This window comes from Cariama cristata, unplaced genomic scaffold (assembly GCF_000690535.1).
Source record: "Cariama cristata isolate BGI_N322 unplaced genomic scaffold, ASM69053v1 scaffold4571, whole genome shotgun sequence".
NCBI lineage: Eukaryota > Metazoa > Chordata > Aves > Cariamiformes > Cariamidae > Cariama > Cariama cristata.
This window is the reverse complement of record NW_009598597.1, coordinates 132,221-145,414: the sequence shown is the minus strand read 5'-3', so window position 1 is coordinate 145,414 and position 13,194 is coordinate 132,221. Positions and strand designations below refer to the sequence as shown.

Sequence of the window (13,194 nt, the reverse complement as noted above, 5' to 3'; positions counted from 1 at the left end):
TGCAGAGATGATCTGAAGTGACCGAAGGCTTTGGGGAAGCAACTGAGATACCTCAGAAGGACCTGGCTTCCCAGGTTTCCTTGCCCTCTGCAATGCAGGACATGGGGCTTACAGCCGTGCTGGTCACTTCAGAAAATCTTGGCTGAATTTGTCTTTTTCTTCAGTAATCCGCACAACTGAAGGGGTCAGCAGGCCCTGCACAGCAGCACGAGATGTATTAAGGCTCTTTTTTTCCTGTTCCTTTAGGGTCTTGTCATGCCACATCCCGACTAACGAGCTCTCGCTTTCCATGTGCCGCCGTAGGTTCAGCCCATATGAGTGGTACGATGCTCATCCCTGCAACCCAGGATCAGACATTGTGGAGAATAACTTCACCCTGTTGAACAGCTTCTGGTTTGGGATGGGAGCACTGATGCAGCAAGGTACGGCGGTGCCTCCCCGCCCATACCCCCCCCTGCCACTTCTCCAGCACAGGCCTTTTGTTGTTTAAATTTAAATTTAGTATTCATTTTGTTTGCAACAGGAAAAAGATAAAACATCCAAACAGGCACAGAAGCGCTTGTCAGCACCAGCTGCCCGCCAAAAGGCGACAAGGTGTGGGAGAGGGGCGGCAGCTCCCCTCCGGGCCCTCCCGGCAACCGCTGTGCTGGGAAGCGCTCAGCGCCCACTGCTCCGGCTGAGATGTGCCGTACGGCACCGCAGCACCCAAGGGAGCCGCATGCACGGCTGGCAGCCTCTGCCTGGGGCCAAGGCCAGCAAAGGGCTAATGAGACAATAACCTCATCAGGGGAACCGGCTGTGATCTGCAGTTCAGGAACTCCTGGCAACTGCATTTGTTGTTATTCACTCGCCTTGAACTTCACCTCCACACAGACACCCGCTGAGCCATGCTGGTTCACCTGCACAGCAGGGATGGAGAAACCGAGGGGGACGCGTGCCAGGGCTGAGCCCTGTCTGGGGCACCCCAGGAAAAGGTCCAGGGTTCTTATGCCACGAAAGCAACCCGATTTCTTCTGTGTCAGAGCAGGCCAGAGCTTTTCAGTCTTTTTTTTTGGCACCTGCCTCTATTTGTACTTTCTGCCTTCTGAGGGTCAAAGCCCCCATCCCGACAGCTCACCCCGCAGCTCCGGGGACAGACTCATCACTCGCCCGGCGAGGCAGAGCCCCGCGAGCTGCAGCTGGCTGCCGGCACACACGTGCCCCTGCATAATAATAATTACTATTAATGAAGCGTGCACGCTCTGGCAGGTGTCAGAAGGAGCAGCTCCCGAGCCTGCCGCCTGGAAGCCCACAGCCAGATGATGGAGCGATGCCGTGTTCGCACGTGATCCTGCTGCTGGTGTGCACAGAGGGGCCCCCACCCACCATGCCCCGAGGAAGAACACTGCCTTGGTCTCCCTCAGCTGTTTAATTCACCAAACTCGTCAGCATCCCACAGATTCTGTAAATTCCTATTTGTCTTCATTCAAGCAATTTGTTTAATTTCAGGATCTCTGTCCCGGCTTGCTCTGTTTTAAATCAGCTTTTACAGAAGATGGGGCATCTTGCCCTCTGGTCTGCCTCCATTTTTATCCTCATCTGGTCATTCTGCACATTGTGAAATGGCCTGAAACTCCCTCCAGCGCAGGGCAAAGAGGATGGCAAGGAGCATCTCCAGGCAGCTCGGCCTGGCAGCCACAGCGTGCGAGACTGAACATTTTCAGTGCTACTGGTGTAAGATACCGCAACGACAGGGACCTTAGAAAGGCGATATGGATGGGATTACACTCATATATGTGGATGGAATAGAGCAAATGGAATATATATAGATGGAATGAATAGAGTAAATCTGTTAGGAAGACAGCAGAGGGGGAGCTTCTGAGCAGCTCTGAATAAGGAAGAAAATTCAGCTGTGATCTAATTGCAGAAAATCCAGGAATAGAATTAAGTGGAAAATGTCAAACATTTGTCACATTTTAATTTACCATGTATCAGTAGTTATATCTAGAGAGCAAAAGAACCACAGCACCGGCTTGGCGGCATGCACAGCGCTACCGCTCCATGCTCCTCCTGCTGCCACTGCCACAGCCTGTAATAGAGATTCTTCCCAGATCTCAGCTGCCCTGATGGACAGTGACAGTTCCCAGAAAGATAGTTTAGTGGGATGAATCATCCTCTTATCAGATGCTGATAAATGAAAATGAAAAGAGCTGTATTCTTTTTAACTCTATTCTGCATCTAAGAAGAAAAATATTTCAAAGCTAGACTGATGTCACACCATCCAGTGCATCAAAGGGCAAAGATGGAATGGGAAAGAAGGAGGATCTTGAGAAGAACCGAAGCATCCCTCGATATCCAAGGCTCCTCTGCTTCCTTGTGCCTCCTTGCTGCACTCAGGAGAAAAGCTACACTCCATGCTATGCTTTGATGCCACACTGCTTAAAACCATTTTGCAAAGCCCAATATTTGTTGCAAATTCCAGGTTGGATATATCCTCTGAACGCAGCTGTTTCAAACCCAAAGCTCTTTCCTGACTTTAAAAGGTGTCTTGAGCGATTACAAAAATAGCACACCCTGTTTAGTCCTTCATGTCTGCTCAATAAAAGTCATTCCAGACCTGTTACACCTTTTATGCTGTAACGTCTCCTGCTTTCCTACTTCTAACTGGTATTCAAAGCACTGGACCCTGATAGTTCCTTTCTCTCACCATTTGATCTTTTTTTAAACCTTGTGTATTTGAACACACTCCCTACAGTGAGTCCTTTGAAGAGTAATCCATATAAAAGCAAAGCACTTTTTAAATGGCAGAACAAAACGCTCATAAAAGTTCATAAATAGCTTGCTATTTAAATCTCATAAAAGCAGCCTAGTTAATTACTTCAGTTTGAATGTTTCCTGTAAATTGTGCACAGTACCCAAGGTCAGCAATAAAGGGAGAGGGTTTTTCTGCAAATGCTACAAAAACCCCACTGATTTCCTTGCGTGCAAGATGTCTGGACGATTTGCCTCAAAATCGGTTGGTTTTAATGCATAGCTGTTACAGTTTTGACAGCGAAACCTGATTCTTTTTTTATATATATGTATGTATGCGTACAATGTACGTACATATATATATAACACGAGTCCTTTCTCTCTCTGTTTCCTCTTCCCTCCTTCTCCTTCCCCCTCTCCCACCCCAGGCTCTGAGCTGATGCCCAAAGCACTGTCTACACGGATCATTGGTGGCATATGGTGGTTCTTCACCCTAATTATCATCTCATCCTACACGGCCAACCTTGCCGCCTTCCTGACGGTGGAGAGGATGGAATCCCCCATCGACTCGGCAGATGACTTGGCAAAGCAGACAAAAATAGAGTACGGAGCAGTGAAGGATGGAGCTACTATGACCTTCTTCAAGGTGAGACCAAGCAGAGGCTTTCTACCTTCCAGGCAGAGATGCAACACTCTCAGGCCAATGGGAGTGAGAACAAAGAACCAAAGACAAAAAGCCTCCTAAGCCACCACTGCTTCTCCTTATAAGCAGGTTGTTTCAGTCTCGCATCCTTGTCAAGACTTGGCAGATCAGCTTATGTAGATTCACATCGTGGCTAAATCCCCTTCTCCCCTTTGCTAACTGAAGTCACAATTAAAAAATTACATTGATTTTACAGCTTTGGAGACTGTATTGGCTCAGATACCCTAAAAGAAAGCATGTATTAGGCACAACAGGACAGGTGTATCTTATATTAAAGGCCTACAGATAAATCTTACGTTCCCTAAAGGATCTTCCCTACTTCCACATCTCACCCATTGCAGCTCCTTCCTTGTCTCTGCAAGAACAGCTCGCAGAGCCCTCGAGGCCAACCCGGCCAGCCTTCAGGGACAGAGAAAAGAACAAATGAAACCTAAAGCTAGACAGATGTTGCAAAGTGCCCTCCCTGACCAGTATGTTTTACAGCTGAAATATCTTGTCCTTCAGGTATTCACATTACTGTGGTCAAGTTTTATTAACCTCTGAAACCCAGCGCAAGGTAACACCACCAATGCATCAGAATCAAATTACATTAATTTCTTCTCTTTAAAGCATAATTAATTTCAGAAGTTAGCCAACACTGCAGAGGAGGGTGCTGAGAGCATTCATATTTCACTATTGCCTCAAAAATGGAAAGAAGCTGAGACACTTAAAAAGACCTTAAAAACCACAGCTGGCCTGTAAAAACACACTTTTTGAAAAAAGAGTGAGAGAATAAAGGAATAGAAATGAGGGGTGATTAATCTAAGGAATGATCATCCTGGCTTGGAAAAGGATTTAAATTCAACGACGAACTCAAAAAGCCATCTTTCAAGGAAAAGTTTGGAGTTATCTCCGCAGGCGGCGCAGGGCCCCGGCCACGCTCCCCTGGCAGCGCCGGTCAGAGCTTGGCCCCGGCCGCAGCACCCGACCGACGCCGATGCTGTCCCGGGGTGCTTTGTCAGGGGGGCAAGAGGGGCACGGGCAGAGCAGAGCCTTCGCCTGCAGGAACGGGGCCACGTCCCCCCGCCTCTGCTGCGAGCGGTGCTGGGGAACGCTCCTTCCCCTCCAGTCCCCCTGATTCAGAAGGCAATAGATGGGCCAAAGTCTGACAAACAGAGTTCACGCTTTAAAAAGCAGGTTGCGCCTGCAATACTGAAATAATTTGAATAGGCACAGTGTAAAGGCAGCTAGACTAGGCCATCAGCAGTTTAATTGCCAAGACTCGTTAAAGGAAGCCAATGTGCTGAATTTTAATGACAAGAAACAGCAGCACTCTCTGCAACTTTTCCTGGCTATGACTTGGTTAAGGAGCCACTATACTTTCCGAATCTCCATGCTTACTTTGTCAGGTGGCAAGACAGATTGTTAAAGAAACATGGAGGATTTGGGTTGGCTTGATATTTAATTAATTCTGGGAAATGAGAATGTTGCATAGAATGGCAGGGTGCTGCTGGTTAGTTTGCTTTCTGCAGCAGAGCTGCTGCATGCAGTTTTGTCTTTGGCATGGTCAGATGCGTTGTGTTACCTTCCAAAACCAGTATCAACCTAGAACAGCCATCAGGAAAAGACAGTCTTTTACTGCTGTGTTTTAACTACTCTTTCTAATAACAGTTTTACATAGGAATAAAAGGAAATTGTCTTTTTTTAAAATCATCAAGGACACAGTATATTTATTGTTTAATATCATTATCCATCAGAATAATTTCTTCAGGCTTCTAACACGCATTTGGCAGGGTTTATTGATGCAGAGTATTTTCCTTTTTCTCTTTTATTGTTGTTGTTTGGAGATGAATTCTCCGGGATGTCCCTTCTGACAAGTGTTTTGATCACTGGAGTAGTGAGCGCGCTCGTGTGGGATGCAATGTTATACACTTGTCCTTTGTGTACAGAGAAATACAGGAGAGCCAGAATTTCTCCCGCCCCTCAATGAGGTCTTTATCAAACGTCTGGGCAAATCCCGTGGAGGTTTCGGTACGGCTGCTCTGCCAGTGCCACCTTCACGGGGACGACTGTCAAACAGCACAAAGGTCCGGGGCACAGAGCACGGGGCACCTCTGGTGCCGGTGGGACTGAAGGAACGGCGAACTGCAGGAGGCTTCGTGTCCCCTTGCTCTGCTCTGCTGACAGTGGGGTTACCAGGGGGTCCCGCAAGCTGTACGCTGCTGTGCGACCGCTGCTCTTGAAAAGCTCCTGGAGATCTGGAGGTGAAGCTCTCCTGCAGTTCGCTGAACAGACTGTCACTGCTGGGACAAAAGGCTGACGGCAGCACCCGAACTAGGATCTCACCTGTTTTCTGGATTATCCACTGAGACTTAGCCCAAATTGCTGCCTTGCTCCTTGTATGACTGCTCCCCAAAGTAGTTCCCCTTACGTTAGGAACTCACTCCGCTTCTCCACGTTCAAAAAGCTGCAAACCACATACACTGACCCCCCTGAGCAACGGCCGGCACCCTGCGGCCACCATTGTCCTTAGCTGGATCTCACCCGGGGCTGCAGCCCTGCCGGCACCTGGGAGGTCTGACAAAGTGGGATCTAGGGCTGCAGGAGGAGAGCACCATCCCAGGAGCTGATCTTAGGGAGCAGTGGGAAACGGGAGGAAGAGGAAGGCAAACACCTTGCACACTGTTCCCCGAGATGGTTCCCAAAGCACTAACCAGTTTTCTGCCTGTGGTCAGGCTGACCGAGGGTTCACGTAGAGCTCACCGAAGTCACTGCAGAAGTTTGCACCCAAACCAAGCTAAAACGCATCTCTGGGGCAGACCCACAGCGAGAGATCTTGCTCCCACAAAGGTTTTTGCCTCATGCAAATAGGAGGCAGAAGAGAGAGTTTTACCAACCGTACTGGCAGATTTTTACTTCATGAAAAGAACTTTGGAGAAGCTATTTATTCCCTGGCAATGCGGATCGAGTTACAGGAATAAACACAGATCAATTAATTTAGGAACAGCATCTAGCATTCATTATAAATCATGCCAGAGATCCTTCACATCTTGCAAAGGATGCTGTCTCTATGAACAGACACCGGGTTTAATGTGCAGTTTGGAGTACGGGTGTGAGAGCGTGTGTACGTGTGTACATATATATTCACTTGTACAGAAATGTTAAATCCTCAAGAGTAAGTATCTTCGAGTTAGTGAAAATCAATTTATTTTTTCATACAGGCTGGAATTGAAAATCTTAAGCCTGAAAGTTACTTTCTTGCCAATTCCACTGATAAAAAAGCATATATGTCTTGGCAAGATGCCTTGTAGTGGCTCCTCTAAACTATTCCATTAATTTATTTGGGTGACTGGTCTTGAAGCATTGGTTATTAAAGGTAGCTTCTGAGCTGTGACTCTAAAGAATGAATTCAGAGGCGTTGTCAGTGTCGTTGCAATAGCTGCATTCAGAGGGGCTGGTACTCAGCTTTTCATACAATGATCTCATTTAGCACTAACGCAGGGTTTTATTAAGATGCAGGGGACAGCGAACCAGATTCCGATGCTATTTATCCCAACCAAAATGAGGAGGAGCTCCACTCACACGAATTGGCAGGAGAGGTGTAAGCAGGAGAGAGACAGGAACCCACTGATGTGAACCACGGCTGCAGTCATCAGCAGCATTAAACTACCGCCTTTGTTTATTAGCAATAATCTCCATCATTCCTAGCGTTCCGGAGTTCACGACTCTGGAACTTCTCTGCCAGGAAGAAGTCAGTGTCAGGCCATTTATCTTAATGCTTCAGAGCAACCAAGCGCTTCCTCTTCATCTACATTGGGCAGCAAAGCAAAGCTGTCATTGAGGGGGACCTGGGACCCTACGGACGATGCACGGACACAGCGGGGTCTCCCTGCCTGCCACCAACTCAGGTTTTTGTTTGGTTTTTTTTTAAATGCACCTCATAAAAGTAAATGGTGATTCCATAGAGAAGAAATTTGTGCCTAGCCACAGCACAGCAAATACCAGATCAAACCAGTAATTAATCCCAGCAAGGATTTTTTTAAGGTAAATTACTTCAGCTGTAAAATCAGAGGTGCGGCGAAATAAAACGTACACACACACAAAAAAGTCCAGCAAAATAAACACAATTTACGTTCATTCTTTACTGGCTATTAAATTACCACTAAGATGTTTTTGCTTATGTGTATGGTATGTTCTCAGGTGACACCATCCAAATTTCCATAAAGAAGGGACCACCTTTGCAGTATGGCTGAAGTATTCTGAGAGGAGGAAGGAGAGGAAGGAACAACTTTTCCCCTAATAGGAAAAAATGTATAGTGGTTGAATTAGGTGTGAGCTGGAGCACTGTACACTCCTCACCATGGTTACTCCTGCAATTTTTGATTGATGACTACTCTCACAATGACTGACAATTGCTTCTAAATTGGACTTCTAACAAATAGTCTACCAAACTGCTAGTGCTGTGCTGAGAATTACAGTTGGTGAATTTTCAGTTGGACAAGGAGTGTTCTTATCTCATGTTAGTCAAGTTAAAGAAATTAATAGGAAATAAATTCCCGGTGAGGAGGTGGCAGGTTTTAGACTACAGGCAGAGCCTGAGATTGCCTTGACCAGAGAGGTGCGTCGAACCGCCCTGCCTGCACCCAGGGCCTGGCCTCCCCTCCCCGAAGGACCTGCCACAGCCTCGGCTTTGGGGAAGAGGAGGCCATTGCAACCAGCGGCGTTCTGCTGCGGGGCAGACGGCCCTTCTCTGCTGAAGGGCTCGGCGCCGTGTCGCTGGCTCGCTCTTTCAGCGGTTCCATCAGGCACGACCAAGCAGCGGCAGGTAGCCCTGGCGTGGTGGCGAGCCCTGGCCTAGGCCTGCTCCAGCCAGAGAGGGGGCTCGACGCGACGAGGCGGCCCGCCCCCCCCGCCATGGCTGCCCCTGCCAGGGACGCCCAGAGCTGGGCCCGAAGGACCGCAGCCGGGGCTCAGAAAGCTGGGCTCCTCCTGGCATTTCAAAACACAATTAAGTCCTTTCAGCTGGTCAGACGCAGTGATTTAAGAAGAGAAGAGAAAAGTGCTTTTTCTCTTCCAGTGAGCCCCATCTCATGTAATTTAAGTTGCCTGAAGAGCTACAATGCCTCATGCAAGTCCTATTAGCTTCACTAAATGCAGCCTATTGATTTTTTGCCAGTTTATTTTGCTCTACGCTTTAAACTGGGAGAACACTGATGTTTAAGAGCTCTGTGTCAACACCCAAGGAGCATTAAGTGCAGGAAGAGGAGGAGAGAAAGGGAGAGTCAGTGAACCCAGAGGCCTCTGATGTGAACTATATAAATGTTAAACAAGTCCTTATCAGCAAGCCGAGTATGCTATTCATTTCAATTACCCATTGTAATGCACAGACATTTAATAATCCTTTTGGAGGCTACATTTCTTGCTGCTTTTTGAGGTTTGATAGATGCCACAAATCTACCTTACAGGCACTGGTCCAGATTTTCAAGTGAGGGAGATTATCCCGCCTCTTCTTTGCTCCGGCGCATCCACTACTGCACATTCATCAAGTGGATTATAACAAGCATGAGCTTTAACTGAGAAGAAATGAGTCCATGGGTATTTCAGTCAGGAGAATGAGACCACAGGGTTAAAGACAGAGGAACAGCCCTTGTCACTGCACTACATTGACCAACTTCAGGGTGTTAAGCTTTTGTTTAACTTTTGTTAAACACATTGAAAAAAAAAAAAAAAGGAGGTGGATAGGCAAAGCGTTTGAACTATAAAGCATTATGAGGGATTTTTTTTCTTAGCTAATTTACCCTTATTTATAGTGTTTTTATCAGAAGCACCTATGCTGGCACATTTTGGGTGATACTGAAAAAACGAGGGGGAGATGCGATAGCAGCAGTTGGGATGATGGGCTGGGGCTCCATCTCCTGCTTTCTTACGGAAGGACAGAGACCTGAAACGGCAATAAACGACAGCTAAACCAGAAAGTGCAGCTTCTGCCGCAGCAGCTCCTTGTGCAGCTGCAGGTGAGCAGTTGCCCTTATTCAAGGCAAAGCACAGGGACTTATCAGCCCCTCCAACTCACTGGCAGCTTCAGGCTCTTGCTAAGTAGTAGCGTGGAGGAGGAGGTCTTGGCTGACTAAGCTGCCTCGTATAAAATAAGGCAAAAAGAGATCTAGGAAAAACAAGAAATTAGGCAGAAAAGAAGAATGGCATATAAAGGAGCAGGCAGCAGCATGAGCACAAGCCTCAATATCCAAGTGCTTTCCCAGAGCTCAACTGGATGTAGAGAGCTGGTTTGACAAGAGGTATGTTCGCCCACGGGAACACAGCGACCAACGAAGGGGGTACTTCAAGAGAACGCTGACGTGCCTTTCCTGGGGAGTCTTTCTAGACTAAAGCCAGTTATGTCTTTTGTAACAACCTACATAGAGACAATTCAGAAGGTGGCTGTAGATATATGGTATACTTCAAATGTTATGGAAAGACATAAAATAACCGTATTTCTTCTCATCCAAAACATTTTCTAGAAGAAGAAAAAAAACATTCACATGAATAGTAAGCTAGAAAACATATTCCTCCTTTTTTAACAGAATGCCTGCTGATAGTGAAAGAATATCCATGTTTATTTTTAGCCCTAAGACAATCTTCTTGAATATTTCTATGCCTCTGTTTATGTGGATACGTTAAATTTGTTTGGCAGTTGCACATATCTCAGAGGACACATGTTTCCTTGTGATGCTTGAGGAAAGACAAAAATATAATAGTGTGTGCAAAAGAGAAAATCATGCCCTCTGAAATGTTCTCTGTCTTCTCTCATTGTGCAGAAACATTACAGGATAAACAAAATTCTGGTTAGGAAACTAATACATTTAAACAGATATACAGATAGCCTGTCACACTGGCAAGTTCTGCAGGGCATCACGGCAGGGCCTCGCCGTACCTCACTGCAGCGAGCGAGCAGCTCAGTTCCACCGGCAGGATAAGGTCTCTGCAGCAGCGACTCTTTCTGCTGAGCCTCTGCACGACGGGTGCTGGAACCTGTGCCTCTTGTTACGGCACCGCGAGGCCAAACAATGTTGGGCAGGGAAAGCAGAGAGATATTAAAGACAAGGTCAAATTGGTAATAGGTTCCATTGTGTGATCTCTTCTCAAACTGGTATTATCATTTACCGTAGACACAAGGTTTCAGCAAACAGAAGACTAATTCTTATTTTGGGGGTGGGGGGTATCATTTTTCCAGAAATCCAAAATTTCCACGTTTGAAAAAATGTGGGCTTTCATGAGCAGCAAACCCACAGCACTTGTTAAAAACAATGAGGAAGGAATCCAGCGAACCCTCACAGCTGATTATGCCCTGCTGATGGAGTCAACCACCATCGAGTACATCACCCAGAGGAACTGCAACCTGACTCAGATCGGAGGGCTCATTGATTCCAAAGGCTATGGGATTGGGACCCCCATGGGTAAGTGACAGCGATGAGGTATTTGTAGGTACCCGGGAGGGGGACTAGTTACCACAAATACAAGAGAGGCAATTAAGATAATCCACTCACAATAGCAAATTTCCAAATATCAAAGCTTACACTGCCTGCCTGTTGAAGAGAGGTCTCAACAGCCCTGCTTAACGCAGACACGTTCTCTGCTTTGTGTGATTTTTGTCCTACTTTCCCCTGTGTGTAATAATGTTCTCCCTTCCCCAGGGTCACCGTACAGGGACAAGATCACCATTGCCATCCTCCAGCTCCAGGAGGAGGACAAGCTCCACGTAATGAAGGAGAAGTGGTGGCGGGGGAATGGCTGCCCTGAGGATGAGAACAAGGAGGCCAGCGCTCTGGGCATCCAAAACATCGGTGGGATTTTCATCGTTTTGGCAGCAGGCTTGGTGCTGTCTGTCTTTGTGGCCATGGTGGAGTTCATCTACAAGCTGCGCAAAACGGCGGAGCGTGAGCAGGTACTGATTTCCTCTGTTTCCCTGCATCACCATTAGCCCAGCCATTGAGGACTTTGCACGCTGACCCCAGAGACAGGCAGGGAGACGGGCAGAGGGATTCAGCCCTGCCTCTGCTGCCTGGAGGTCCAAGTGCCCGCAGCCCAAGGGCTGAAATGCAGCACCCCTGAAATGCCCTCCCCTGAGGCTCATTGCTCTGTCCCGCTCGCTCTGACAGCCTCAGGCCAGGGGGCAAATCATGTCTACTCTGATCAGGGTCATCTGCTGCTGCAGGAACTAGACTAGTAAACGTTTGTAGAGTAATTTTGAGCAAGCTGACATGTAAGTGTTGAAAATACGGACAGAGGTCCCTAGGAGTGACCGTTCTGAGCTGTTATATCCACTCACCACTATCACATGCAATCGTGTTGCACATTCCAGGCGTGATGCTTACATGCATGAAGTCTCCATCTCTTCTCCCCACGCCCGTTCAAAGACCCTCAAGGAACTGGTCAGGGTCTACCAGGAAGCCTCATAATATCAACTTTTCACACCACTTATACAAACAGCCCATCCCACCTGCAGTGACTGATTAGTGCTCACAAAACAAAAGGACTGCTTTTATGTTTTTCCCTCTTCCTTGAGTGTCACGGTACAGTAAGTGGAAAGTGCATTTGCGTGCATGACCAGAAATCAAAGCAAGCTGCCCACGTGATGGACTAGATAGATGAAGGAAAACTGCCCAGTAGCAAGCCCAGCAGGATTCGATAGCCCTCTGATTCCCAGCACGTAAATCTACCAGACCCCCCGCAGGGATTACACAAAGCACCGGCACTCCAACAGCCGCCTAGAGCTCTGCCTTTTTGCAGGATTTAGTGCGTCAAAGGTACAATTCTTGCCAAAGGAGAGAGGGGTCAACCAGACGCCTGTGCATCACTGAAGTCCCACTAAGCACAGCTGATGCCTTAAATGCAGCCTAAACCTCATGCTTGCCCTCTGCAGAGCCTAGTGTCAGCACCCTCCTGCTCACGGAGAGGTTAGCAGAACGCGTTGCCAGCAGTAACAGTCCTTTTTGTCCCTGCTCTCCCCAGCGCTCCTTCTGCAGCGCCATGGCCGATGAGATCCGGCTGTCGCTCACCTGCCAGCGAAGGGTCAAACACAAGCCCCAGCCACCCGTCATGGTGAAGACGGACGCCGTGATCAACATGCACACGTTCAACGACCGACGGCTGCCAGGGAAGGACAACATGACCTGCAACACTGGATTGACACCTGTGTTTCCCTAGGGAATGGGAACGGGGGGGCGGGAGGGAAGGAATTGCGGCAGACAAGGCTGGAAACACTCTTAACTAGGGAAGAAAGGATTAAAAAATGAGAAAAAAACAGGAAAAAAAAAGCGCCTGGTTTGGTTCATTTCAAGAACAAGGCCTTTACAACACAGCTGCGTTGATCACCGGCATAGAAGCAAGAACTTCAAAGCACGAACTGTAACATGGGTCTTGGGGCTTTTCAGTTTTGTTTTTGTTATTTTTCATTCCTTTTTTTTTTAACACTTAGATCCTACAGGCCTCATGGAGTCCAAACACACTACCATCCAGGAGTCTGATGTTTACATACTGAAAACACATGGAGGAGAAACAGAATGGAGCCAAACTGAACCTCGGTGGGTAAGGAGGAGCCCCCGAGCATGGCTTCTTTAGCATGGCAATAAAGAGAAACACTTTGTCAGGTGCAGCGTGAGCAGCCATCTGTGCGAGCATCTATTCCACACTGACACACACAGCATACTTAGGATACGTTGTCGGGAAAGGGAAAGGTATCGGTGAAGCACCGTGATGGCCAAGGCTGCGCCTTCTGTCGAAGC

The 13,194-nt window shown here is 47.6% G+C and overlaps 1 protein-coding gene across 1 annotated transcript; it reads left to right on the top strand.

Moving 5' to 3' along the window:
- Positions 1-246: 246 nt before the first annotated feature.
- Positions 247-12,713, top strand: LOC104168683 (glutamate receptor ionotropic, kainate 2-like; the record flags this gene model as incomplete). Its single annotated transcript, XM_009709348.1, has 5 exons — positions 247-422; positions 3,159-3,376; positions 10,644-10,866; positions 11,104-11,354; positions 12,422-12,713. Coding segments are annotated over 5 exons (1,063 nt in total), but the record flags the coding sequence as incomplete, so codon positions are not given.
- Positions 12,714-13,194: the final 481 nt, after the last annotated feature.